At 35.2% G+C, this 27723-nt stretch overlaps 1 protein-coding gene across 4 annotated transcripts; it reads left to right on the top strand.

Annotated features, from left to right (window-relative positions):
- Nucleotides 1–185: 185 nt before the first annotated feature.
- LOC123535563 (uncharacterized) lies at nucleotides 186–27182 on the top strand. Of its 4 annotated transcripts, none has more exons than XM_053529116.1 (6): nucleotides 186–299; nucleotides 6853–7029; nucleotides 8544–8648; nucleotides 10961–11077; nucleotides 16374–16546; nucleotides 19993–27182. In XM_053529116.1, the coding sequence occupies exons 2-6, from the start codon at nucleotides 6922–6924 to the stop codon at nucleotides 20093–20095; spliced, it is 606 nt and encodes a 201-aa protein (XP_053385091.1). In that variant the 5' UTR covers nucleotides 186–299; nucleotides 6853–6921; the 3' UTR covers nucleotides 20096–27182. The 4 variants fall into 4 exon arrangements, with proteins under 4 accessions (XP_053385091.1, XP_053385089.1, XP_053385088.1 ...); XM_053529114.1 differs by having other exon boundaries at nucleotides 10961–11089; XM_053529113.1 differs by having other exon boundaries at nucleotides 8544–8798.
- Nucleotides 27183–27723: the final 541 nt, after the last annotated feature.

The following is a 27723-nucleotide window of genomic DNA, read 5'->3' as shown; positions in this document are numbered from 1 at the left end:
AACTCTTGCAACTATGTTTCCTTACTTGGATTTTAGCAGTCTTGAATTCTTCGAAGTAGAATATTTTTGAGCATACCTCACAGTTTCTTAGATAAAACCACACAAATTTGGGGGACCCCAAATTTGGTACCTTTTTGAAGAGTGAAACACACAGGTCTCTGACCTATGGCGCAGTGTTTTATTCGATTAAAACTTGTTGTTCTGAATTTTGTCAAAACTTTCAAATAACTAATCAAATATACCTTTTGTTTCCAAACAAAAGAGAAAATTCGAAAGTTTGTGGTTTGTCGCAGTCTAAGGTAAATACAATATACTTGTCATCTGTTGAAACACTAAAATGATTGATTACTTCTAATTTTGTTTAAGTTTCACATCAATTTTCTTCCATTGGCATTGAATAATTTGTGGTCTGACGGGTGCTTTTCAACTTTATGCACCGGCCCCCGGTCGTGCCTGGTCAGGCGCAGGGAAGCGAAGAATGCAAGAGATTAATATTATTGCTTCCTAAAGTCACAGCCTTATCCAATGGCTATAACTGTTACAGGTTAAACGAAGAGAAAAATCAGACTCATACATAATCGCCTCGGTAGCCTAGTGGTAGAGCGTCCGCTTCGAGTGTGGGAGGTCGTAGGTTCGATTCCTGGCCGCGTCATACCAAAGACGTAAAAAATGGTACTAGTAGCTTGCTCGTTTGGCGCTTAGCATTAAGAGGACAGTACTTGGACTGATCAGCCCAGTGTCAGTATAATGTGACTGAGTGGGGTATCATGTCACATGTCTACGGCGTGATATTCCGGTGAGGCAGCACTTTAAAGTTTGGCATTGTGTTCACTGCTACAAGTAGACACCGTTGTTCATATGACTCAAAAATTGTTGAGAAAAACGTTAAACCCGAACACACACACACACACACAGTCTCATACATATTCACATACTGTTGTTGCAACGAAGTCGAAGGAAGTGTCCAACCATCTGGTAACCAGCATACGTTTTAGCAAAAGTACAAATTTTGAGCAAATTCTATGATTTTTTAACATGATAGCAAAAATATTCGAATGCCATGATTTCCTACTCACATTTTTAGCTCTACTGTTCGAAGAAAAGTCGAGCTATTCTACTAGTCCAACTAATTTGACGCGATCCTAGGAAATATTGAGATATTTTTTCATTTGGGCAATATCCCCACTTGCGTCAAACACTTGAAAGACAAAAATAGTTGAAGCAATTTCTGATGAAATTTTCATCGCTGCTGATGCTTTACATGCTATAGGTTTAAATGCCAATTATTTCACGAATTGGCCATAAATTAAAATAAAACTTATACAGCATGCCCAACCATTTTTAAAGTTAAGGGTACATATACACCCAGCCTTTGCAAAATAGGGGTACACTTCAAAATTTTGGGGTGCACTACATGGCAGATCTGAAATATTGCAATTTGTGTATACATGTTCTTTTTCATGCAGAACTCTTGTGAGTGGGGTAGTCTGAATAATGAGACCTTTGGTAGACCAATATTGGATTTGATATTTTACGTTACTGAGTTCGTAAAAGCTAAAATGCTTTTCTGCATTTGAACATATCGATACTTTTTTTGCACAAGACCCATGTGACGTCTGACTAAAACACTTACCAAACCCCTCTATGTGGCTGACAATTATGCTGGGAATTCGGTGATCAATGGAAAGAAATTATCATGTCCCTGGACCGGATCTGTGTTTTAGACCGTACCAAACAATCGGCAAGTGCGCAATGAAATAAACAGGGATTCGGCAGTTTAGCGTAGGAGTTCTGAATCTCTGCGTGCATGTACCCCCAACAAGTGATTATGCGTGCATTTGATATTTTCTGGGTGATTCACGTACTGCAGTGCGTGAATGGGCATGCTGTTATATTTATCAAAAGGGTATTCAATTCCTCATTAATCTATGTAAAAATTATCAATAATATCCAAAATTATGAATTTTCTAATGATTTAAACCTTTGTATGTACTGTATATGATCAAGGTTTACCGTGTGTTAACACGCCATATAAAACCAATAACTTTACATCACTGTGTACTGTGATTTAACTTCCATTATTTTGGTCCTTCAAAGTTTTCATGTTAGATTGCCCATCACAAATATAAAACAATCTGAACGTCGAATTATTTTGACTAGCTATTCTACTCACCCAAGCAATTATCATATATATACACTGGTAACACAGTACATAACAGTACAAGTATATTGATTACTGGACCCCTATTCACTTCATAAAACCAAAGAGCTATAAAAATGAATATATCGGCAACTTGAAAGGCATATAGAGCAAATCTCGCCACATCACTTGAGAACTGAATGTGATCTTGTTTTACCGGTGTATGAAACAGACGTACGGCAGAAGGATAAAAATTTGTGTTGTGAAAAACTTTCAGTCAGATCATATGTTTATAATAAGAATGGTGTTTTTTAATGTTTAATTAGTATTTTCTACATGGGGAAGGAATGAATTTATGATTGGAAGTCTGAAAAATCAACAGTTGTCGTTTAAAAATTGGACCCGATTCGGTTTATTACCTGCCGGCCGTACCGCCAGTGTAATGCTTTAATAAGTTACTTTTGATTTGATCACGAGTGATCAAGTCAGCAAACGCTTCACTAAGATAATGCAGTGATACATGCCAACGCGAGATTATCTCCAGTTGCGATTCTGTGTATTTATATCAGTCAAACTGTCCTTTGCTCTTTAAAACTCATTTGGGGTAGTTAATTTACCGATAATCACATGACCACTTGTAGAAGCTTGTCGCTTTAAATACAAATGTAATTATTGGATCTCTAAGTAAGTGTCTAGACGATATTTTTTAGCTCACCTGAGCACAAAGTGCTAATGGTGAGGTATTGTGATTACGCTGTGTCCATCGTCCGTGTGCGCGTGCGTGCGTCAAGTTGTCCGTCATCAACATTTGTGTTTAAACAACATCTCCAAAACCACTGAACGGATTTTGATGAAACTTGGCCATGATGTTCCTTGGGTGGTCCTCTACCAAAGTGTTCAAACGGTTCCGCTTGATTACACATTGGGGCTGCCAGAGCTAAAAATAGAAAAAACTTCAAAAGGCATCTCCTAAACCGATGGTCCGATTTTGAAATAATTTCAAACAAATGGTCCTTATGTCTTACAGTCCACCAAGATTGTTCAAATTATGCTGATTTGTCAAAAAACATGGCCGATAGAGGGCGTGGTCACTTTTCCCTACATATACTACTGTTTGCAGATCAAATTGCCCCTTCAACTTTTATCAAATCGATAGAGTTGCACGTTTACGTCACAAAAACTGTGAAGCTGAAGCTATTTATGGAGTAATCCTGACAGGTTAACCCCGCCTATTCATTCACCTTGTCGTGAAAGTTTTTTTTTCTTTAATGATCTTGACGTCACACAAAGCGCGCGCTCTGACTCTATCTTTGAAGTATTGCCATACTTGCATACATTGTAAAGTGCAATGAGGTGATAATGGATATGTTTTAAAAGTAGAATATATATAGAATGTTTCAGTTACGTTCAAATGAAAACAGCGTTTTTTGTTTGTTATAACAATTATTATCGACGAAATTTCCAACTACGCAAGGTATACAAGGTTTTACAGAAAGGTATCATTGAACCTTCAAGCTACGTAACACTTGTAGATCTAATTGTCATATCCATAAAAACTGATTTATTTGATATTCAAACTTTTGCAGAGTCTTCCGTAGCTTAACTATCGCAAATCTAACTCCATTATAGATCCAGTTCTTTTTTATTTTATCTTTTAAGTGGGTTTACATACATGTGAATTTATCTACTATTTATTTGAAGTCGTTTAAACACTATTTCAGTTATTCACATACAGGCAGTTGATAAGCCTTGTCTTCGTTCATGGAAAGAACCATTTATAGGCTCACATAAGTCAAAATAATTCGACGTTTAGTTTGTTTTAATATATTTGTGACGGTCACTCTAAAAGGACCAAAATAACTGAGGTTAAATAACAACACACCGTCATGTAAAGTTATTGGTTTTATCGCTTGCACTTTATGTGTAACCATTCATTAATCGTGTCAAGGGGAATTATGATAACTTTAACATAAATTAATGAGGAACTGAATCCCACTTTTGATTAGTCTAAATAATGAGACCTCGGGTAGACCGATTTTACATTTTGAAATTTTGCGTTGTCTACCTAAAGTGGATATCAACCAGTCAAAAAATACTAGTATAACGATATTCAACTCTTGAGTACAACTATTTGGACTACCTTTTGATACATGTAAGTTTTATTTGAATTTATCTGTTTCCTAGGATCGCTCCGAATTAGTTAGACTAAGATTCACATATTCTGTAAGAAATTGCCGACTTTTTTCAACTAAAGAGGCATGGTCGGTTCTGGGAATCAAACTTATGCCCTTCAATCAATGATGAGTGGATCCAACAGCTCGAGTCAGTCACGTTTTATAATTATTGTGAAAACTAAACACGACATACATTATTTAAAAGAAAAGTCTGCAGCAAAAGGTACTGAAATTTAGGCAGAAAATGGCCTGTAATGTAGGCAGAAAATGGCCTGTAATGTAGTGTCTTTTTTCACATCCACGCTACCTAAATGTAAAGTGTGCATTGTGGCAAGATTCATTTAAATTTTACATCTAAATTTTAAATGAAGATTAGATCTAGTACATCTGTTACATTCCGGTTAAACACCCGTTCGAACAGTATCTAAATCATCATTTCTCGGTCATACAGCCAATGCAAACAAGTTCATTCAGTATTTTTTACTCGTATCGGAAAGGCGGAGTTACCTGTATAGACGAGATCCAAAAATAGCTTCAGCATCGCTGCTTTTGTGACGTAAAGGTACAAGTCTATCGATTTAGGAAAAGGCGAAAGGGCAATTTGATCTGCAAACAGTAGTATGTATATTGTGGAAACTTTAAAAATCTTCTTGTATGAAACTGCTTGCCCGATTTTAGAATAATTTTACACAAATGGTCCTTGCGTGACCCTCTACCAAGTTTGTTCAGATTATTTTGATTCGTCAAAAAACATGGCCATCGGAGGGCATGGTCACTTTTCCCTATATGTATATAGTGAAAACTTTAAAAATCTTCTTGTGTGAAACTGCTGGCCCAATTTTAGAATAATTTTACACAAATGGTCCTTGTGTGACTCTCTACCAAGATTGTTCAAATTATTTTGATTTGTCAAAAAACATGGCCGTCAGAGGGCGTGGTCACTTTTCCCTATATGTATATAGTGGAAACTTTAAAAATCTTCTTGTGTGAAACTGCTGGCCCGATTTTAAAATAATTTTGCACAAATGGTTCTTGTGTGACCCACTACCAAGATTGTTCAAATTATTCCGATTTGTCAAAGAACACGGCTGCCAGGGGGTGTGGTCACTTTTCTTCTCTGAATCAATAATAGCTAGAGTCTTGATATTTGGTGTGTGATATCAGATTTGTAATGTCTACCATTATTGTTCAAATTATTGCCCTAGGTTCAACAGTGTGTGTGACATGTATATAATATTGGCTAACATAGAAGAAACCTAACTCTGTACTTATACAAACACACGTGAAGCCTTGTACACAGGTGTGCGCTTTAGGGTCAATGGCCCTCTTGTTTTCGTTTTGGTATTGGGAAAATGGAGAGGAAAATAACAAGTTTCTTTGTGCAAAAAAGGCCCGCGGAGACTGAAACTGTTAGCAACACTACACTACGGGCAGTAACCTGAAGGAACCAAAAACATCCAAGTCCAGCCAAAAGTCCAAAGAATCATTGAGTACTTTGGTTCATATCCTACTTCCGAAACCAGAAAGTCATGGCCTGTCTGAATTGTGAACTTTTATATGAAACCAAACAACAACTTAATAAATTTAGCACGTAAACAGCCTTTAAATAAATGCTTGTGGAACCCACACACCATTTTGCTAGTGGAAAAAAGGGCACTAGCAAATAAATTGCTAGTGGGGAATAAAAGTTAAATTTGATCCCTGGTCCTGTAACCGGACCTCTAGACTCCGGGACTACCTAGAGTGATACACAATTGAAATTTCTTGCAAAATGTGTCTCACTGACTGACTGAGATCACAAGCACTCTTTCTCATATGACACAAGCATTGTTTTTGTACCCTCTGAACAATGAAGTATACTGGTTTCAGGTTGTCTGTCTGTAGACACAATCTTGTACGCACCAACTCTCCTCATCCCCTAGACACAATTTAATGAAACTTCATACAAGTGATCAGTAACAAAAGCAGTTGTGCCTGGTGCACGTTAGGTTCTTTCAGATTTTTTTTTTTGCAGAGTTACACGACTTTTTTTGTTACTATACTATAAATACACAGAGTCTGCATATGCAATTCTGTGCGCAACAACTCTCCTCATACCTTGACACAGTTTAACGAAACTTCACACAATTGATCAATACCAGCCCTGGTTGTGCATGGTGCATGTTATGTTCTTTCAGAAAAAAAAAGTTATGGGACTTCGTTTCTTGTAACTACACTACAGTACAGACAGTCCACTCCACATAATTATGCATCTTGTGTGCGTCAAATTGCAATGTACTGTGTCAGTGAGTGCGGGGGATACGTTCATCACCTTTAGTGATAGCTCTAGTTTTATAGGAAATTTCGAAGTAGTTTGAAGCTTTCATTGCAGTCATGTTAAAACAAAACATATAAAATAAAAGAAATTGTTTCAAACAGGAATGGTATCCTTCAGATTTCAGTGGATTGTAGCAGCTATCGGTAGTTTTTCAAATATCTGACTTGTTGTGCTTGATTTATTTCATCATTTGCATTTCAGTGTTTATTTTTAAATTTTAGTGAATTGAGGAAGCACAAAAGAACACAGTCAAGTCCTACTAGATATTTTGACATTTCACTCCCTAGAAAATGCCAGCCACAAATTACAACTGGCCGTTCAATGAACAGCAGCCAATATTTCAAGTGTATGGTACAAAGAGAAAAAACTGTGCCGAGGAATCCAGCCAGGATGTTGTGGTATGCATGAATGTTATTTATCAGTTGAAAATGGCTTCATTTTAAAGTATTTATTTTTACTTGCATAAAACTAGGTTAAAATTGTGGGTATCGGTAGGCGAAAGAGCTTTGCATAGTTCTGTTTGTATTAAATAATGATAATATGATCAAACAACAGCAAAAACTGAAAACAGTTATCTTGTATCGAAACATTTCGAATTTCATTTACACAAAAATTAAATTTTCTGCATGTTTGGATCAAAATTTTCTAAGAGGTAGGTTTTCAATAAACCCTGATTTTTTCAAAACTTGAGAATATACTTAGAAAATTCAGAAAATAAAAAAGATAGGATCATGTTCTTGATTAACAGACACTTGTATGTACATGTAGTGTTTAGAAATCAGACAAAATTTCTGCATGGATTAATCAGTATGAAAAATGCCTGATTATTGATTAATCAGGATGAAAATCATATCCATTAGTTTTAGCAGTTTTTAAGATGATAAAAAAGATATTTTTTTCAATTTTGAACAATAACATAATTCCAGTAATTTTGGTAATTTTAACACAAAGCTTAGGAATTAACCATTGGCATAATTCTGTCTAATTAGAATTATTTTACTTGCACACTTAAAGTAACTTTTTTTGGCATTTAAAGGATGTCAAAGTCCATCAGTTATGAATTTCATGCACAGTTACGTCATGACCCATTTATAATTCAGTGACGCTGTGATTAATCAGCACACAACTACATTGCAGCATTGTCTGTATTTGATGTCATCAGTGCTTCCAGGGACTCTTAGTTTTATTTTTCCTGACACTTATTTGTAAACTAAACATGTATTTAATTTAGAAAAATTAGAAACAAAACATTTATGTACTTGTTACAAAAGCACTTAACAAAATCTAAAGTTCCAAAGGAACTTTAAATCTAGGTTTTCATGAGGAGATTACTAAATAAGGCTTCTCAAAAATTGCCAGACCGCCTGCAGTGACAAACAAATTTTATGCAGATCAGCAATTTCACTAAGACTGCCAAGTGTATGACAAACAGTTATTGCTTTAAAGTGGTCACAGTTTAATGGCATAAATATAAAGGCTTGTGCAGCATAATATTTTAATTTTGGATGAAGGTGCCGTGGCAGACTGGAGCTATTCCAGAGAAAGAGTCTGGTTCAACATTTAATACCAGATTGTAACTTCTAACTTTGTAATTTTGGATCATGCATTTTAACTTTTAAAGTAAAAAATACAAAGAAAATGAATCAAGAAGGTTACAAAATTTATGACAAGAAATTGAATATCGGGGTGGGGAGAGGGGGGTGGGGGACAGCTTGATTTTAACCCCAAGGGTAGTAAACTCATTTGTAATTGTTAGGAAGTTTATGTTTATACATGTTTGATCAAGCGAATAAAATTGATGTTTGTTTGAAAATTTTCAACATGCCAACAGAGGCGTCAAATTATTTTATTTTTGTAAACAAAGATAGGCTCAGTTGTCAAATATGAATAATGTATGCATATCTATTACAAGGAGGAAGTAGAGACAAAGCGAAGATGTACAGAAGCGAGACAAAGCATGGAGGAGGAGGAGGGCATGACAGATAGTATGGATATCACAGGGAACACAGACTCTGAGGTACATCAGTCACAAACAGTCCAGTCACAGATCTCATACCCATACATGTCACACTCACAGTGTAGTGCAGTGTCACATACTCATCATCATCATCAAGCGGCTATGCATTCAAACACAAGTATTCAGGATCTGGCTCAACATCATTTACAGGTATTACAGTAAATTGGAAATTAAATTACCTTATAGAGAGTTTAAGTTATGCCTAGATCTTGTAACAAGGTTTTTAGATATAAGACAATACCATTGGTATTGTAAATCATTCAGTGACCTCCGTGGTTGGTTTTGACAGGTTTAAGTCACTGACTGGCATCTCTTGCCCTTTACTTCTGAGCCCTTCTCAGTGCACTGTGAGGATTTGTTTGTTTGTTTTGGGTTTAACGCCATTTTTCAACAGTATTTCAGTCATGTAATGGCTGGCAGTTAACCTAATCAGTGTTCCTGGATTCTGTACCAGTACAAACCTGTTCTCCGCAAGTAACTGCCAACTTCCCCACATGAATTATCAGAGGTTGGTGACTAATGATTTCAGACATAATGTCGTTTATCAAATCGTCACGGAGAACATACGCCTCGCCCGAGGATCGAACTCACGACCCCGCGATCCGTAGACCAACGCTCTTACCTACTGAGCTAAGCGGGCGGGCTTGCACACTGAGGAATCAGCTGGCTTGTGGTAGACTGGTAGTTCAGTACATGTAGCAACCATACATAAAAAAAATGCCAGGGATCTTTCACCAGCATTGAAAGACACTGTTTGGCTAATTGTGTCATATTAAAATCAAACAAAAAAACCCGGAGATTTTGACTCTTTTGAAGCTGGAAGCCGATGAAACAGTACAATATCTGCATCTTTAAGACATATATATATTAAACACAACATTAACAGATTCTTATTATGAAAATGGCTTGACTTAGTCCATTTTAGTTGGTCTTAACATAAAGACTGTAAGAAAGTCTTTGAAAGGCAGTGTCTTTGTTTCCAAGTTGTAAAGGTTTAACAGTAAAAAAATATTTATTTATGAAATGGGTTAAAATGGATCATCAGTGAATTTGTCTTGGCTTACCTGTGTTTTAAGTAAGCTGTTGGCTGTTACTCAAAGCAAGCTGGAATTTAAGCTGAATTTTTATGAGCTAAAATATACCATTTATTACATACAGTGGAACTTCATTTGCTCGAGCTTGACTGGACTGGCAAAATGTGAGATGTTGGTAGATCGAGCGACCAAAACAATATAAAAATAGGGATTTTTTGGCAGGATCTGAGGAGTTCGAGCAAAGGGTGGTGTTCGAATTATCCAAGTTTGACCCAACGAAGTTTGACTGTACCTTACTATAGATAACTGTTACAAATTTACTTTAAATTACACAAATACCATTTAAATCCTGTAATTAATGTAATATTTTCAATACAATGTTATAGGCATACTTTTGGTTCCTGTCTCATTGCATTCTGAAGTCGGTGTCATATACATTGTAACACTGTATAAAAGAAAAAGGCCACTAAAGGGCAGGGATATGCCTTTTGGCCACAGTAGCACACCTAGTGTTATAATGCACTAGATTTGCCATTATAGTCAGAAAGCACACCAGACATATATGAGCTGTGCCATGAGAAAACGAACATAGTGGGTTTGCGACCAGCATGGATCCAGACCAGTCTGCACATCCGCTCAGTCTGGTCAGGATCCATGCTGTTCGCTTTCAAAGCCTATTGCAATTACAGAAACCGTTAGCGAACAGCATGAATCCTGACCAGACTGCGCGGATGTTTTTGTATTTATTGCGTATGTAACTGATACATTTATGCATGTGAGGTCATGCTGTAAAATGAATGAAATTGTGAACGTGATGAAAACATTTTATTATTAAATATTTACGTGCTTATTTTCAGCTTGCCTTTAATGAACATTTTTTCATACATGTGAGTAGAGCTGTTATTGTCATCCTTTCACCCACGTTCACTTCACAAACAATTTGATATATAAATTTTGTAAGCAGTTTTCTCAGAAGCTACTGGACTTAAAGCTTGCAGTCTTCATATTAGTCTTGGCATTATGAGATGACCACATAGGCAGGTTCATATTAATTCTGGCTCTATGCCGTTTCAAAATTATGCCACTTTTTAACATGCAACTTTGTTGATTTTTTTGCATGTAAAAATGTTACTCAGAAACATGTGGTTGGCCCTTAACTCTACCTTACCTTACCTTTTATCAAAATTATGCCCCTTTTTAACTTACTAAGAAGGTTGTGATAGGATTTCAAAGTCTTGCCGTACTGTAGCTCTTAATATGTTTTTGCATAATTTATAGGTCACAATGAACAACAGAGTGCCTCCACTTCCGGACGCGACTGGAGACCACATGAACAATAATACTATAGTGCAGACAGAAGATGGACAAGAATTGAACAACAATATCATGTCTCAGGTACACAGTCGGGTAATATTCATGTAATTACTAACAAATTTCAGATACAAAAGTGTAGGACAGCCTTAACCCCTCTTTCCGGTCCAGTTTCTTTAAGTTTTGTGAGACAGTTTTCTTTTTCGCTGAGATGGAACAGGGGACAAGATGTTTTTTCAGAGACAGCTTATCCTGCAAGACTAGTGACTGACAACTATTCCTCACCCTGCAACAGAGTTCACTTGTCCTTCAAGTTTCAGATGTATGACGGGGTATTTTTCAGAAGAGACATGCATGTACAGTGTATCGAATACTTCAAATATCGAAGTGAAACTGATGCAAAGTTCATTTTTTGCCATATGCGTCATAGCAACACAAGAGCACTTACAAGTACTGACTCACTTCCTGTTTCGACCGCCTCGGTAGCCTAGTGGTAGAGCGCCCGCTTTGAGTGCGAGAGGTTGTGGGTTAGATCCCTGGCCGCATCATACCAGAGACGTAAAAAATGGTACTAGTAGCTTCCTTGCTTGGCGCTTAGCATTAAGAATGTAGTACTAGGACTGGTCAGCCCAGTGTCGGTATAATGTGACTGGGTGGGGTATCATGTCACCCGTCTACAATGTGATATTCCAGTGAGGCAGCACTAGAAAGTTGGGCATTGTGCTCACTGTTACAAGTAGACACCACCATTTATATGACTAAAAATTGTTGAAAAAGATGTTAAATTTGAACACACACCCACACACTTCCTGTTTCATTTTGTATGTGTGATACATATGGAATTGGTTAAAAACTGTCAATAAGCAATGATATTACAGCAGCGTTGCATGATTATTTCAGCCAGGATGGTCTGATTAATTGGTACATTTATTGTTTTACTGACTCTACGAGAAAAAATGCACTCCTCCTGCAGGATGACGTAACAGAAAATTCAACACATCTTCAGTCCATTTCTACTTGTCAATACGAGCGGATAAATGGAAATTTTTATCCTCTGCAGACCCAGTTCCCCTTCAAAATTAGTCAGCTGCACCTTACAAGCTATGATTGATTGCCTTTGAATGTTTGAGTATCTTCTTTGAGGGTCTCCATGTTCTTCATAATAAAGAATAAAGAAATTTCTATATTAACATTTACCATGTTTCATTTGTAAAGTTCCTCATACATAATATTTAGATGAACTTCAGTTTGATCTTAAAAATTGATCAAATGTTGACGTAAGAGGCCTTTAACCCCTAAATGATGTTTACCAAATTGGGAACATTATGGAAAGATTAGATATTTCAAACAAGTGATTAAATATGGAAAAAATATCAACACCTGCATGCTTGCACATACTAAATAATATCTCTTTTATCATAGGTTTACCTTAGGAAAAAATACATAAGAATTATTTGTTATTTAAATGTTATTGCACCTGCGCAGTTTGCCAGGTAGGGGGCGGAGAAAACCTCAAATCTTTAAACCGCAAGCGTGATTTTCCAGACAAGGAAACTGTTGTGCAGATTAGGGCATGAAAGTCAGTATGTCTCACTCACAAACTTTAGTTTGGATTGAGATATCCAAGTGAAACTTGAATCAATAGGTAGCTTACATTAAGACTAAGGCTGGGAATACTAAAATTTGAAAAGCATTCTGTCCAGTCACTCAAGTAAAGGTAAAGTGAATCAAAAAAGTTTGTCTATAGCAAGCTTATATATCAGTGCAAATGTATCAAGGCTGACATTACATATGAGATCATCATGCAGGTCAAGGTCACTTTTACTAAAGGTAGCAAAAACTGTGTCTTCTCAATAACTTTGAATAAGTTTGATATATTGAACTGAAACTTAACCTATAGGTAGCTTATAGTGAGACCATGGTAAAGGTTGCATGTTGGATCTGTCAGGTCTCTGCTCAGTATCTCAGAGTAGGATAAGAGGGGGGAATGAAAAATACTTGGTACATTATATTGATTCATAAATATCAGTAAGAATGTTTTGGATTAGTCGGGGTCAAGGTCAGGTCACTTTTAAAAAAAACATAAATTTGTTCAGCTTAATAACTCGAGGTAAAGAATAAAATGAAACTTAAGCTAGGGGTTACAAATTATTTTGAGATTAAAAAAAGGATTGCAGCTGAAGCCATTGCAAACATTGTCTGTGTTATTAAAACAGGAAAAAAGTGCCCTCCCTCATTATTAGAAAAGAGCCATTAAAGGCACTGACCTCCAGATTTAGGCTGACAATGATCTAAAATTAAAGTTTGGTCATATCGTGAATATTAGAATATGAGTTTTGGTTTCTAGAACCTAGGCAGCCATGGCTATGAAAATTTTTCAGCTGTTATCACCAATAATACTGCTATGGAAGATTATGTATTTAATGATCGTTATTTATAGATTTATTTATAATTAAGACAGTTTACCTTGAGTAAAGCGTTACAAACCCTTTTCGATTTTCATTGTAAAAGTAAGTAAAAACAACTACATGTAATTCTCATGTGTTTCCATAATATTTATATAATTTTAATGATTTTGAATATGACAAGGCAAAGAAGCATAATATATTTATAAATTGTTTACTCAAAGAAAATATGTTATAAAAAGTGCAAAGTCATTCATTTCCTGTTATACAAAGTTATGCTAAAAGGATATGAACATAAATACTATTTAGACAGCATGCAGCTACATTAATCAAAGTTGCGGATGTTCATGATGTAATTCTTGCAAGATAAGCCACATAAACTGACGACCTGTCGGTTAAAAATGAAAATATATTCTGTACCTAACTTGGATTATAAACAAGCTTATTGTTTATTACATGACAAATGGCTTGTTCCTGTTGTTTTATGTTTTTGAACTTTTATAACAGCATTATTGTCATATTAATGGAAACTGATTAAAATTTTTGACTCCTGAATCCTACTAGAACTTTTATCTGCTGTATAATTAATTGTCATATAGTTGGCATGTGATATGAATTTCTGCCTGCTGTTAACAAAAAAAAATGATTTGAAAAGAATTAAACCAATTCTGTAAATGTTTTTTTTTTGACAACAAAAAAAATATCCCATTGAAGTTGTAGATCATTTATGTTTTGTCCAATACATTTTGTAATGGTCTGCACCAATATCTTTTGTGTTGGTTTGGGTCGTATGTTTTGTATTGGTAACTTCATGTTAAGGATGAAGGTATATCAGGTAGGTCCAAAAATATTAATCAAAAGTAATAAATTATTAGTATGTAATTACACGATCTGAAGAACCTTCTTTCAGTATTTTATGTAGACTAGCTCCTAGACTATGATATATTTTTTTACATTTTTATGATTAAATGTAGTGAACTGAGCCAGTCCATATCCTATGTCCAATATCAATTTCAACATCATTCCTCTGTGAAAATCTCTAAAATAGACTGGCTTTTGTCTCTATGAAATTGAATTCATCAAAAAAAAGGGGAAAAATGTAGGAATATATTTATTTTCGGTCTAGTGGCTAGTCTATATTTTATGTTATTAGTCCCCTACTGGTTGAAAACCAGTTTTGGGGACTATAGGAATGCTCTTTTCCGTCATTCCGTCTTTCCGTCATTCCGTCATTCTGTCATTCCGTCATTCCGTCCGTCCGCAATTTCGTGTCCGGTCCATAACTCTGTCATCCATGAAGGGATTTTAATATTACTTGGCACAAATGTTCCCCATGATGAGACGACGTGTCATGCGCAAAACCCAGAACCCTAGCTCAAAGGTCAAGGCCACAATAGGAGGTCAAAGGTCAACAGGGCTTTTTTCCTGTCCGGTCCACAACTCTCCCATCCTTGAAGGGATTTTAGTATTACTTGGCACAAATGTTCCCCATGATGAGATGATGTGTCGTGCGCAAATCCCGGACCCCTAGCTCAAAGGTCAAGGTCACAATTGGAGGTCAAAGGTCAACAGGGCTTTTTTCCTGTCCGGTCCATAACTCTCCCATCCATGAAGAGATTTTAATATTACTTGGCACAAATGTTCCCCATGAGGAGACGACGTGTCATGCGCAAAACCTGGATCCCTAGCTTAAAGGTCAAGGTCACAATTGGAGGTCAAAGGTCAACAAGGTTTTTTTCCTGTCCGGTCCATAACTCTCCCATCTATGAAGGGATTTTAATATTACTTGGCACAAATGTACCTCATAATAAGACGATATGTCATGCACAACTTTCAGACCCCTAGCTCAAAGGTCAAGGTCACACTTAGCAGTCAAATGTTAACATAGCATGAACAGGGTCTGTTTCGTGTCCGGTCCATAACTCTGACATTCATTAAGGGATTTTAATATTACTTAGCACAAGTGTTCCCCATGATGAGACGACGTGTCATGCGCAAATTCCGGACCCCTAGCTCAAAGGTCAAGGTCACAATTGGGGGTCAAAGGTCAACAGAGTTTTTTTCCTGTCCCGTCCATAACTCTGCCATCCATGAAGGGATTTTAATATTACTTGGCACAAATGTTTCCCATGATGAGACGACATGTCATGCGCAACACCCAGTACCCTAGCTTAAAGGTCAAGGTCACACTTTGAGATCAAAGGTCAAGAGGATTTTTTTCCTGTCCGGTCTATAACTTTGTCATGCAAAGCAGGATTTAGATATCAGTTGGCACAAATATTCCCCTGGATGAGACAACATGTCATGCGCAAGAACCAGGTCCCTAGGTCTAAGGTCAAGGTCATATTTAGAAGTCAAAGGTCAAATTCAAGAATGACTTTGTATGGAACATTTCTTCTTCATGCATGGAGGGATTTTGATGTAACTTGGACCAAATGTTCACCACCATGAGGCACCCTTGTTTTTAGAATTACATCCCTTTGTTGTTACTATAATAGATTTTATTGTAACTTTTTTATTACTGGCAGTAGAGAAAAATCGAGACCACTTTTCTGTGGTACAGCATGCATGTTACATCCAATTGTTAGGTGTATTTTGACCTATCTCTACCTGGTAAAGAGTTTCTTGTGGACTTATATTATTATTATTATTTTTTTTTTTTTTTTTTTTTTTTTTAAGATTAATTTCCCTTTGTTGTTACTATAAATAACTTACATGATAACATTTTTATAATCAGCCAAAAAAATTCAATATGAAAACAACTGTGGGTTTTTATATATGCACATTTTAATCCAAGTGTGTTGTTATAATGTTATAACATATTGTATATGTAGTACAATATTGTTTATACATCATTGACAGATATCAGTTCATTATGTTATACTGCAGTAGAAAAAATTAGGTGCCTTCCAGTAGGGGACTTTGTATTGCATGGCAATACTTCATTCACTTGTTTGTACTGTAACTTATTTTAGAACAACATGTTGATGGATCTGAATGAAGGAGTATACAGTACAGCCACGTTGCCACTGAACCCACAGACAGATGCCGAGTATGAGGCAGCCTGTAATATGGTAGCAGCAATGGAGGGGGAGGGAGCACCTGATCCTCAACAGTACTCCATGTCATATTGTGATCCACAGTGTGTGTAAGTTGTTATATTTTTGGAGAATTTCAAGGATGCTTTGGCATTTTCATCCTGTCTGGTTAAGACTAGTTTTTAGGGCATAGGACTATGAATCAAAGGGGTGTTAGTTCAGTAGCTGCTTGTGGCATAGTTATTATGTTCTTCGTGATGTTTACACTGCAGATATTCTGTCTGAAGTAATTATTCCTCCGCAGACATTAAGTCTGAAATCATTTGTCTTAATAAAAAACGGAGTAGGTTTCCATTGTCACAACAGCAGATAAAGAGACCAGAATAGTTGTTAGATTGGAAAAATTTCAACATAGTTTGACATACTAAGAATTGAAAGGGGAAAATCAGGCAGGGAGGCCTTGTTTTCCTGTACCTTTGGCAGGTGATCATGTTTAACCAATTATTTAAATGTCATCTTAGTCATGAACATGGTATAAATAGATTTTCCTGTTTCATTCATCAAGATACATATCACAAGTTTCAATGTCATCAAATATTTTGGCATGTTTTTATTGAAAAGACATTACACAATGTTATGTTAATTTTGGGGGGCTAAATCAATCCAAATTTGAAGTCAATAATGTTATTTATTGGGTAATTTGTTTACAAAAACAAGGTTAAAGAAATAACATAAATTGTTCCATAATGATTTAAGTAGGAAATGATCTTTGAATGGTATGTATGGCCTTTTCTTGACAGGTAAAGTCTGCTGTAGCGGGACATTAACACTCACATGAAGTGTCTTTCTTATCATGAATATGTGTTTCATCAATTTTAGATAATTGAAATAATTTTGTATTGGCCTTCAGTAATTTCCTTATAGATTGGGTTGGACAAAACAGTAATTATGTATGTGAAAGGCATTATATTGTTTTACCATTTAGACAATTCTAGAATTTTCTTTGTCAAAAGCCATTCACATCTGACCCCATACCCTTGCTTTTGGTCATGTCAGTCAGTCCGTTTGTTTGTATATCATTTGGTTTTGTCATTATACTTCGTAGTTTGTTTGCCATTGGTTAGTAGATGACCCCAATTGTTTTAGGAGTCAGTAGGTCAAAGGTCAAACTCACAGTGACCTCAAGTCCCTAAAAACAGTTTCTTGTCAGAAACAAAGGAACACTTAGCCTTGTCATACCCTACTTGGGTCAGTAGGTCAAAGGTCACATTAGCCGTAAGGTTGAAAATGCTTTTCATTCAATAACTGGATAATACTTGGTACTATGACAGTCAAACTTCATGTGATGGTTGCTTGTTGTCACTAGATGATCGCTATTGATTGAAGTGGTCAGGTCACTGTGACTTAAAACTGAAAAAGGTGGCAAATCAGTATCTGAAACACTTTTAGGCCTATGGCTTCTTAACATTGTAAGATAAGTGCTTGTGGTCAGTTGATGAAGCCTATTGTTTTAAGTCAGCTGTACATCAAAGGTCATGGTCAAAGTTACCTCAAGAATGAATACAAGTATCTTAATCAGTAAGTGAGAATACATACCCAGTTTCCTCGGTAGGCCAGCATTGTTCAGTAGATTTTCATATTTTGTCAGGCTTAATTCCTTGCAAATTAATTGAATTTTTAATTATTTGTATTGCCACAAAAACCACAGGGCATGGGCACTTTTCCCTACATGTAAGAAGTAGATGCTTTAAAAGTCTGACTTCTTTTCAGAAACTGCTTGTCCAATTATGAAATATTTTCACAGAAATGTTTCTTCAGTGACCCTATACCAAGTTTATTCCATGTTACCAGAAACATGGCTGCCCACCAGGTGTATATTGTGTTTGCTAATAGAACAGTATTTAATTCAGTAATTGACAGGAAGATTTCTGTTTTATAATTGTATAAATATATATGAGGTAGTTTCCCTATTTGTCCCACAGAGCCATTGTTAAGGGAGGTAATCCAGTACGTATGATAGAAAGATTCTCCCGGAACAACTTATGCCATATTTTATATATCATGATTACAGATTTCTTATCAGAAGCATGTTTTGGGTTTTATTTTATTGCTTATTTCCTTAATTATGTAAATGATACGTACACGATATGAAAGCATTATATGTCTGACCTTTTATTATGTTTCCTGATTGATAAGATAAAAGAAGTTTATAGGAACTGTTGTCTAATTGGCATACTTTGAAAAACCAGTAATTAGATTGTGATATTGATCTCTGGGCAACAGAATGTCTGATATGATTCTTGGAATCTGTCAAAATAGTGGTACAAAAAGATCCCTTTGACAAATATCAGACTTATCAATTAACTGTCTGATCCACCAAATCTGTAACACACTAACAGGGTTTGTGTGAATTTGCAGCTTTATTTTGCAAGATTCGGATATAAATTTTATGTTATTCTGAATGCTTCCATTGCTGGTAGTTTGATAATTTTGAATGTTTGAGGTATCCTGAAAATGTGTATTTTATGGGATATTAATATATATTTTTCCCCTTGTTAAATAATTTTTTTTTTTTTGAAATTTTACAAAAAAAAAATACGTGGAATTTTGTAACAAACTTGTAAATATTTAAAGATAGAATTGAAAGTTTAGAACAATATTTATATGGTGTCCAAAATGGCAGAAATGTATGATAGCAAATATGAATCATATTTTTTACTATGAATTCAAAAATTATCAAGAAATCTTAAAAAGTTCCTATATGTCCTCAGATTCATCTTGGAAATTTAGAAAAAGTTGTTACTAAAAATCTGAACCAGACAGTGGGAATGATAGTTACTTATTGCAGATGTGCATAATACAATTTTTAAAATTTTGTTTGGTAATACCTACATAGCTTAGTTCATAATTTATGTGTTTATCAATGTCTGTTATTATAGGAAAGACATACATTTAAATGATGGCCATAAATAACAAATAAGATGATTATTACTATATCTATAGGGGTGATAAATATTTGATCATTTATTGAATTAATTATCTGTGATATAATGTATTGCCATAGGCACTTTAATGATTGAATTAGGTAGTTGACAAAAGACGCTACTTGTGGTTGTGACATTATAATGAAAATCAAATTAATCTTGCAGTTAAAAGAAAGAAAGAAAAGACTTATCATTTAAAATAATTTATCTCGCGTATTCTTTAAGTGCTGTGAATGTATCGGGGAAGAAGTTCCATTTTAAGCAAATAGATCACTGTTGGAATTAACCTTTTAAAACATCTTTGTAAATCGTCAGTCCATAGTTTGTCCCACTGAATGTCTATTAGCTGAGCTCTTAATTTTCCTGGGCTTAAGTTAAAATTGAAGAGAAAAATGCAAAAACTGTATTTATTTCTGATTTTGTGTAATAAGACACTAATATCAAATTGCTGAACAGTCAAGGAAGTGACATGATACTTTGTACAAATGTTATCATGTTATTTTACAGAGGTTGTCACATGAGTCAAAATAGTTATCATAACAATTTTTTATGAATATTATCTTATTTTACAGAGGTGGTCACAGAAGTCCAAACTCTGGCAGAGTTCGCTGTCTATGCAGACCATCGTGGGAGGGTTTAATGGATGTCCGTCCATACATCTCAGACTACTATTGATCTCAGCGTATAAACATACATAGACATACATCATCTAGATTGATCACAGCCAATACTGCCTTCTCAGCATAGTTGTCACATGACTTTTTAGCTCGACTATTCGAGAAATTGGTGGAACTATTGCACTCACTGACTCGTTGTCAACCGCTTCTGCATCCTGATTTGGTTTAGTATTGTATGTAAGCTAATATCTCAGTAACCACTTGTTTGTTTGTTTGTTTTGTTTGTTTTGGGTTTAACGCCGTTTTTCAACAGTATTTCAGTCATGTAACGGCGGGCAGTTAACCTAACCAGGTTCCTGGATTCTGTACCAGTACAAACCTGTTCTCCGCAAGTAACTGCCAACTTCCCCGCATGAATCAGAGGTGGAGGACTAATGATTTCAGACACAATGTCGTTTATCAAATAGTCACGGAGAACATACGCCCCGCCCGAGGATCGAACTCACGACCCCGCGATCCGTAGACCAACGCTCTACCTACTGAGCTAAGCGGGCGGGCTCAGTAACCACTTGTGGGAATGGAGTGAAACTTTATACACCTGTACACTGTGATGATTTGAAAATCATTGCACAGGTTCCATTACTCTGTTTTGAAAATTTGTTCCCTTTTTTCAATTTGGTAATTTTTTTAAGAAATTTGTAAGCTTGTGTGTCTGTATCCACTAATTGAAATGGGTCAAAACTTCACAGACTTGCTTACTATGGTAATCTGACATAAATAACTTATGTTTTGCTTTTTACAAAGTTGTGCCCCATTTTTCTTCCTGTCAATATTAGTCTCTGATCTCATTAAGCCTCATGGGAGGGGAAAGTTCTATGACTCAAAATCATTGCCCATTTTGTACTTGATTATATTTTCATTATTTTAACTTCCTTTAGTGATGAGGCTTTTGAATAGTTTAGCCTAGCTGTTGTCTAACAACTCTTGTTTGTAGTGTTCTGTCTACTCAGCTGTCAGCACTAAGATACATTTTTGTGTATTGCACAGCTTTTAAATCACATTTAACTTTTTATTGTCACACCTAAGATATTACACGACTTAGTTTACATGATTATTGTGATGTTGATGCTCAATTTTTAATACAAGTCCACATGGACAATAAGACTTGACACTGCTACTTACTCATAGGATTTTGTATTGTGTGTAGCATATTATTTTTGAACCAGTAATGAGTAAAAAAAAGTATAATCGGCTAAATTTGCACAAAACTTATATTTTGATCATCTCCTGTGATCTTGTTTTTTGATTTACATGATACATACTACATAGCCTGGGACGCCGTTGATAATATTTGTGCGTTGTCAGAAGAAATCATACCTAATATTTATGCATTAAAGATGCCACTTAATTTGCGCTAATTAGTGTTAATTGGCATTCGTCGAGTTTCTGATATTATCAACGCCTGGGGAAATCTGAAGGAGTTTCCATGTCACTACTGATTATCGATTTTCTATAATTAGCCTAATTAACATGTGATCATGTTTGCGCTTGTTTGAAACGAAAATGAGGCAACGATGCCGAAAATTCAGCAATTTTCATAGATTACTAGGTCTGCATTAATATAACATCTTGACAGCTATGACGCAAATTTAAGTTTAAACTTACATATTTTAAAGTTGTTACAACTTGCTGGAAAAACTATGGGAAGTACAAATTGGAATTTTTCTCTAGTTCGGAACCTTCGGAAGTACACGATTCCGATCTGTCTTTTCTGTGAGAATTCCGTTTCTATTTTTAGCCATGGATTATTGCTTTCAGAAGTTATCGTTCTTTATCAAACACCAGCATATTTCGGGTGATATATAGGTGGCGCTGCGGACGGAAAACAGGTTTCCCCAGGCTGTCAATTTGCAGGTAAATAAAATGTTAGAAATTGTCAGACTGGATTCCCAGGCTACATACTACTAATCGATGCATGACAACAATAATGTTAAACCTAAGTTTTCTGTGAAATCATCAAATATCATGATTTGGGTCAAAATGGCTGACATTTCTTTTGGATATGAATTTGTAGACCTGTATCAAATTCGACAATTAATGAATAGAAATTTTGATTATTTTTTGAGGTTTAATTTCGTGACTTGGTGAAACCACAAAATCGACAAACATTAGTTCCCAAATAAATTTAATGATGTCACAGTATACAGATTTAAAGTGTTTAAAGGTCTCCACATGTAGTTCAGCACACATCCATTGTATTTTCAAGCTGTTGAAAACTAAAACTGTGACGCACATTTCATTTCTGTATTTTTGTTTCCTCTAATCACATACCTCATTACTATGGATTGTGTAATTCTTCTTAGTGGTTTTAACCCGTATCATGCTGGACACCATTTATTCTGCCTTTGCGACCAGTGTAGATCATGATCAGCCTGCACATCCATGCAGTCATGTTCTACACTGTTCTTGATTCAGTATGTTTTTGGTAAGCACCCCTTTAAACAGTTGATGGTACTGTCCAAACTGAAAGATGGACAAATTCGTTATAGAAATTTAGCGGGGTAAGGGTTAATTTTACTAATATTTATGAATAATGCAGCTCATGAATTCAAGAGTTTTTGTGAATTTTGATGCTTGTATCTTATCTTTAACGCAAAACAGTTTCATTTTGGGAATTCTTAACACGCAGGATGATAACTATGAGATTGCTAAATAAAGCCTTTGTGAAAATCTAAAATATATGGTAAGTAATTTAACCTTTACCCTGCTAATTTTGTAAAATGGACTGGTCCATCATTCAGTTTGGGCAATGCCATTTATTACTCAAAGGGTGTTCACTGAAAATTTACTGACTGAATAGCGAACAGGGCAGACCATGATCAGCCTGCATGGAAATCTTGGTCTGCACAGGTCGCAAAGGCAGAATCACTTGCTGCCAGCAGGCTAAAAGTTAAAGAAACATGGCAGCATTGAAGATGCACATTATATGGGAAAAATGTTTGATTTATTTTATCAATTAAGTGTATGACTATACTTTGTTACTTTTGGCTTTAAATTAACATGGCATGTTTTATATCTAGTTTTACACTTGTTTTGACTGATGATACATATACATGTAAATATTTAGGGGTACTAATACATTATAATTCTTAGATCTGTGTTGTTTTTGTTCATACATATTATGTTGTTTTTGATATTTTGCTGTAAGACTCATGTTTTAAGACTGATTTTAAATTTTGACATTTTTTTATTTTTGTTTTTACTGTTTTATTTCATTTCTCTTTAGTAGCATGACTCCAAGTAAGTTTAAATGTTCACTGATAAGACCCATATAATGTCTGCACTTCAGTTTTCAAGCGAATATTTTTACAAAGCAAGTCCTTGAAAAAAGTGGGGGAAAAAATCATAAGAAATATCATCTGGCTTAACCAAGTGTTTGGCTTTTGTAATATATATCAGCATCTTATGCACATTTATATGAAAGTGCTTCAACAGATACAAGTTTGCCAAACACTACACAAAATTTAAATGTTTAACTAAACATTCTGAAAAACATCACCCTCTGAAAATGCTCCAATGAAAATAGCCGTTTAGCAATTACGCTTATGTACTAGACATTTTCTCAATGAATAAAACTAAAGCCTGGAAATTCACAATGAAAATGGTCTAGATCTTTTCTCAGTACAAAAAGCAATAAATCTAAGTCAAAAATATAACTGCCACATCCTCATATGACTCATTGGATCGGATTTCATCAGCAGCATGGAACTACATTTTGGACTACTTCACACATAACACTGAGTAGTCACTTCCTGTTTGGTGTAATCAGTCCATAAAAAAAAAAAAAATCATGTTTGAATGAAAGATAGAAATAACTTTTACCAATGGACTCAAGACTTAAATTGTTCAGATTATTACAGATCTGGTGAAAATATTTCATCTGATGTTTACTTGGTGAAAGATATTTGCTGTTACACTGAAACAAGCAAATATTACCTATTACTTTCATACCAATAGTCGATTTTACGTTTGTTAATACAAGCTTATTTCAAATGTTTAAAATCTTAAAACAGAATGGTGCAAATGTGTTGATTAAATGGAGAAAAATTTAGTGCAATGGAGTTTAAATACGACTGTATTTGAATAACAGTTTTTACCATTTGAGTGCAATGCTGTTGACATACATATTTAGTATGCCACAGTTTCAAAGCAATATTGTGAAAAAAATACTGATATTTTACATCTGCAGATAAAATCTTTTGTACAATGTTTATTGAAATTACACATCTGTATAGTTAACTGCATTTGTTGGATACTGCGTGATATAATGGCCGTGTCATGGGAAAACCAACATAGTGGGTTTGCGACCAGCTCGGATCCAGACCAGCCTGCGCATCCGCGCAGTCTGGCCAGGATCCATGCTGTTCGCTTTCAAAGCCTATTGGAATTGGAGAAACTCTTAGCGAACAGCATGGATCCTGACCAGACTGCGCAAATGCGCAGGCTGGTCTGGATCCATGCTGGTCGCAAACCCACTATGTTGGTTTTCTCATGGCATGGCTCAATTATTATATTAATTATCTCAGTTGTGGTGAAATCATTGTTGGAGACCAAATTTACTGGAGTTTTGAAATCTTCACATCTTAATTTTACAGACAAAATAAAATGTGCATGAAAAAATAAAATTGTCATTAAATGTACCTATAAATATGAAATCAAGCACTTCATGCCCCTGTAAAATGGACAAAATACGTAACAAAATGCCCCAGTGAAATAGACAAAATACGTAACAAAATCCAGGAAATTTACAGTAAGTAAATCTTTGAATGTATAATGTTTATTGCACTTGTCTTAAAGTTGTTTACTTGTTTTTGTTGCAAAACATTGTCAGATTTCAATTTCCTTGATTTATTTTTTTTTATATTTGCGCTCACTTTTTGAGAGAATAAGCCTTTTGCAGTAATATATTATTCTTAGTCTCATTTCCTGTTGCACTGGTCATATATCATCAGATAGTGCTAACTGCCTTTTTTAATGCACTGCAGAGTGAGAGGAATTCACATCTCTGTTTAATTTTACATATGATTAAAGGATGATTTATGACTCAGCAAAAGAAGTCAGCAGTTTACTTAGCAAATTTGATACGAAGGGAAAAAGTTTTATTTTTTACCAGTTTTGTATGAAGAACAATGGTTTGTTAGAGGGAAACAAAATAGATGAGGATTTTTGATAATACCTGGTATGAAATTAACGCGTTTTAAAATGATATACCCTCCCCACACACCCACACCCACACCTACAACCCCCTTTCATGACTTCCATCTGATAATATATCAGTGCTAAGGGAGGTAATTTATTAATCCTTTTGTCTACAATATTACAGGTGCTTAATTGTTGGCTAGGCAGTAGTCTTGAATTTTATCCTGTTGTAACTTAAATGCTCAAAGAATCAACACGTTATCATCAATGTAACACTCAGTCCTGAAAGCCAGAAAGATGTGGTTGTTTATTATTTACATATTTCGTATTGTTCTTTTTTTTAAATTGTGTATACTGTGAAATCAAGTGATTTCAGGGGCATTAAATTCTGACAAAACTGACTATTTGTAGAATTCAAATTCTGTCTGGATAAGATAAATAGAAAATTTGATTATTCAGCAGGATTTAACTACGTCTATTGATGCTGTCACAAAACCCACGAAAATAGGCCCCTGGGAATATTAATGATTTCACAGTAATGTATTATTTTCTTACTTCAGATCTGAAAATATTATTTTCTCACCACAGCTCTGAAAATGGATGAGACGATTGTGTATAAATGCATGAATGAAAATGTACGAGGCTTACTGTCTCAAAATTTGCAAAAAAATGAAATGTTTTGTCTGTGAATTTGTTTAAATAACTTAACACGTAGATTTTAGAAGGGTATGATGTTTGGATTTGTGTCAGTCACAAAATGATATTTGTACATATTCATCAGTCATTGTTAGTACACGTAATTTTTGTTATAAATACGTTTCTGACAAAAAGTTCAATTTCTAAATAATTTCAGGTTACTGTATAATTATAGGAAACTATATCATTTTAAAAAAAGAACCAAATTGAATAGATTTTAAAGGTCTCATACTTTAGTTTTTTGTATGAATTTTAGGTAATCGTTAATTTTATCTTCATATGATAAGACTTTTACACAGACTTGTCACATGATAGTATGTAGTCTTTTTTTTGTGCTTGTTAGAACTTATTTCCTTAAAGTGTGTTCAGTGATTTCTTGCTGGTGTTAGTGAGTATTAATGAAATTGAAGGCATGATTTTGCATTATGGTGACAGAGAATTGGATTCATTGATTATAATTGAGGAAGTGTCCGATCTTGCCGTCATAGTGACTAAGCTTTTATATCGGTAATATGAGCCGCACCATGAGAAAACCAACATAGTGCATTTGCAACCAGCATGGATCCAGACCAGTGCAGGATCCATGCTGTTCGCTTACAGTTTCTCTAATTGCAATAGGCTTTTAAAACGAACAGCATGGATCTTGACCAGACTGCGCAGATGCGCAGGCTGGTCTGGTTCCATGCTGGATGCAAATGAACTATGTTGGTTTTCTCATGGTGCGGCTCATTTCTTTAGGCTTATCATTTAGCATAGCCTATAACTTCTACTTGCACTGAAATTTATGGCATATTCCATAGACATTGTTAACGATTTGCTTTGATCAACTACTATATTTGTTTGGTACTGCTTAAAATAGAGCATTTTTCGCCAGACTAATTTAATTAGATTTGGGAATGTTATTCAATTAATATGTATACACAAGTGCAAAAGAAAACTGCTGAGAAAGTGTTACTGGCGGAAAAAATTCATTTATGTTGAGCCCATATTTAGCAGTATCTGAAAATTTAACTTTTGACCCCAAAATGGTAAAAAAAACTTTGACATCACTAATTTAATATATATTGTTGATGACACTTGCACATATGAGTCTTTGCAAGTTGGGACAGCTCAGCAGAATTTCAGGATTATAACTACCAGTACCATAGGTCAAAATTTTCGATTCTAAAGCATTCCAAACTCGATCTGTCATCATGATACGTTTGTCTGCAGTAGAATTTGTTTAGATTTTAATAAATCAATGAAAAATATACTGCATGTTTTGTTATATATTTTCTATGTTCTTAACTTACGTATGGCAAAGCTATCTTAGCTATTTTCCTTTTTTTATGCCCCTTTTTAGATCTCCTGAAATTTGTTCAGGATGAGCTATAAGTATAGGGGGATGATTCTTCATAAACCTTTTTACTTTAACATATTCTCAGATATTTTGAGAAGTACAATATATTTTTATGCTCCCGAATGTGGAAAATTGCACTGTCCGTCATCGGCATAATATCTCGGCCAAGTTCGATAACCACCCAAATCGCCCCAGACTTTCTTTGATTATGGCCCTTGAATTACTGGAAAAAACTGCGAATTTAGCCATGTCCCCTCTCTTTAGTCGTACAGTTTTCATCCGATCTTCACCAAACTTGCTGACAATGTTTTTGGGCATAATATATCGGCCAAGTACGATAACCACCCAAATCGCCCCAGGCACTCTTGGATTATGGCCCTTGTAGGCCAAGATCGGTGACGGGCGTATTTTTTGACAGTCTGGCACTCTTATTGTTGTTTTTTTGTCTGGTC

This window comes from Mercenaria mercenaria, chromosome 17 (genome assembly GCF_021730395.1).
Source record: "Mercenaria mercenaria strain notata chromosome 17, MADL_Memer_1, whole genome shotgun sequence".
Lineage (NCBI taxonomy): Eukaryota > Metazoa > Mollusca > Bivalvia > Venerida > Veneridae > Mercenaria > Mercenaria mercenaria.
This window is presented reverse-complemented; position numbering and strand designations above follow the sequence as displayed.

Excerpts from the sequence above, each read along its gene's own strand:
- LOC123535563 (XM_045318235.2), top strand. The coding sequence starts at position 6,922 with ATGCCAGCCACAAATTACAACTGGCCGTTCAATGAACAGCAGCCAATA. Across the intron at positions 11,090-16,373 it reads TGTCTCAGGTACACAGTCGG|AACAACATGTTGATGGATCT; the intron begins GTAATATTCATG and ends AACTTATTTTAG. Across the intron at positions 16,547-19,992 it reads TATTGTGATCCACAGTGTGT|AGGTGGTCACAGAAGTCCAA; the intron begins GTAAGTTGTTAT and ends CTTATTTTACAG.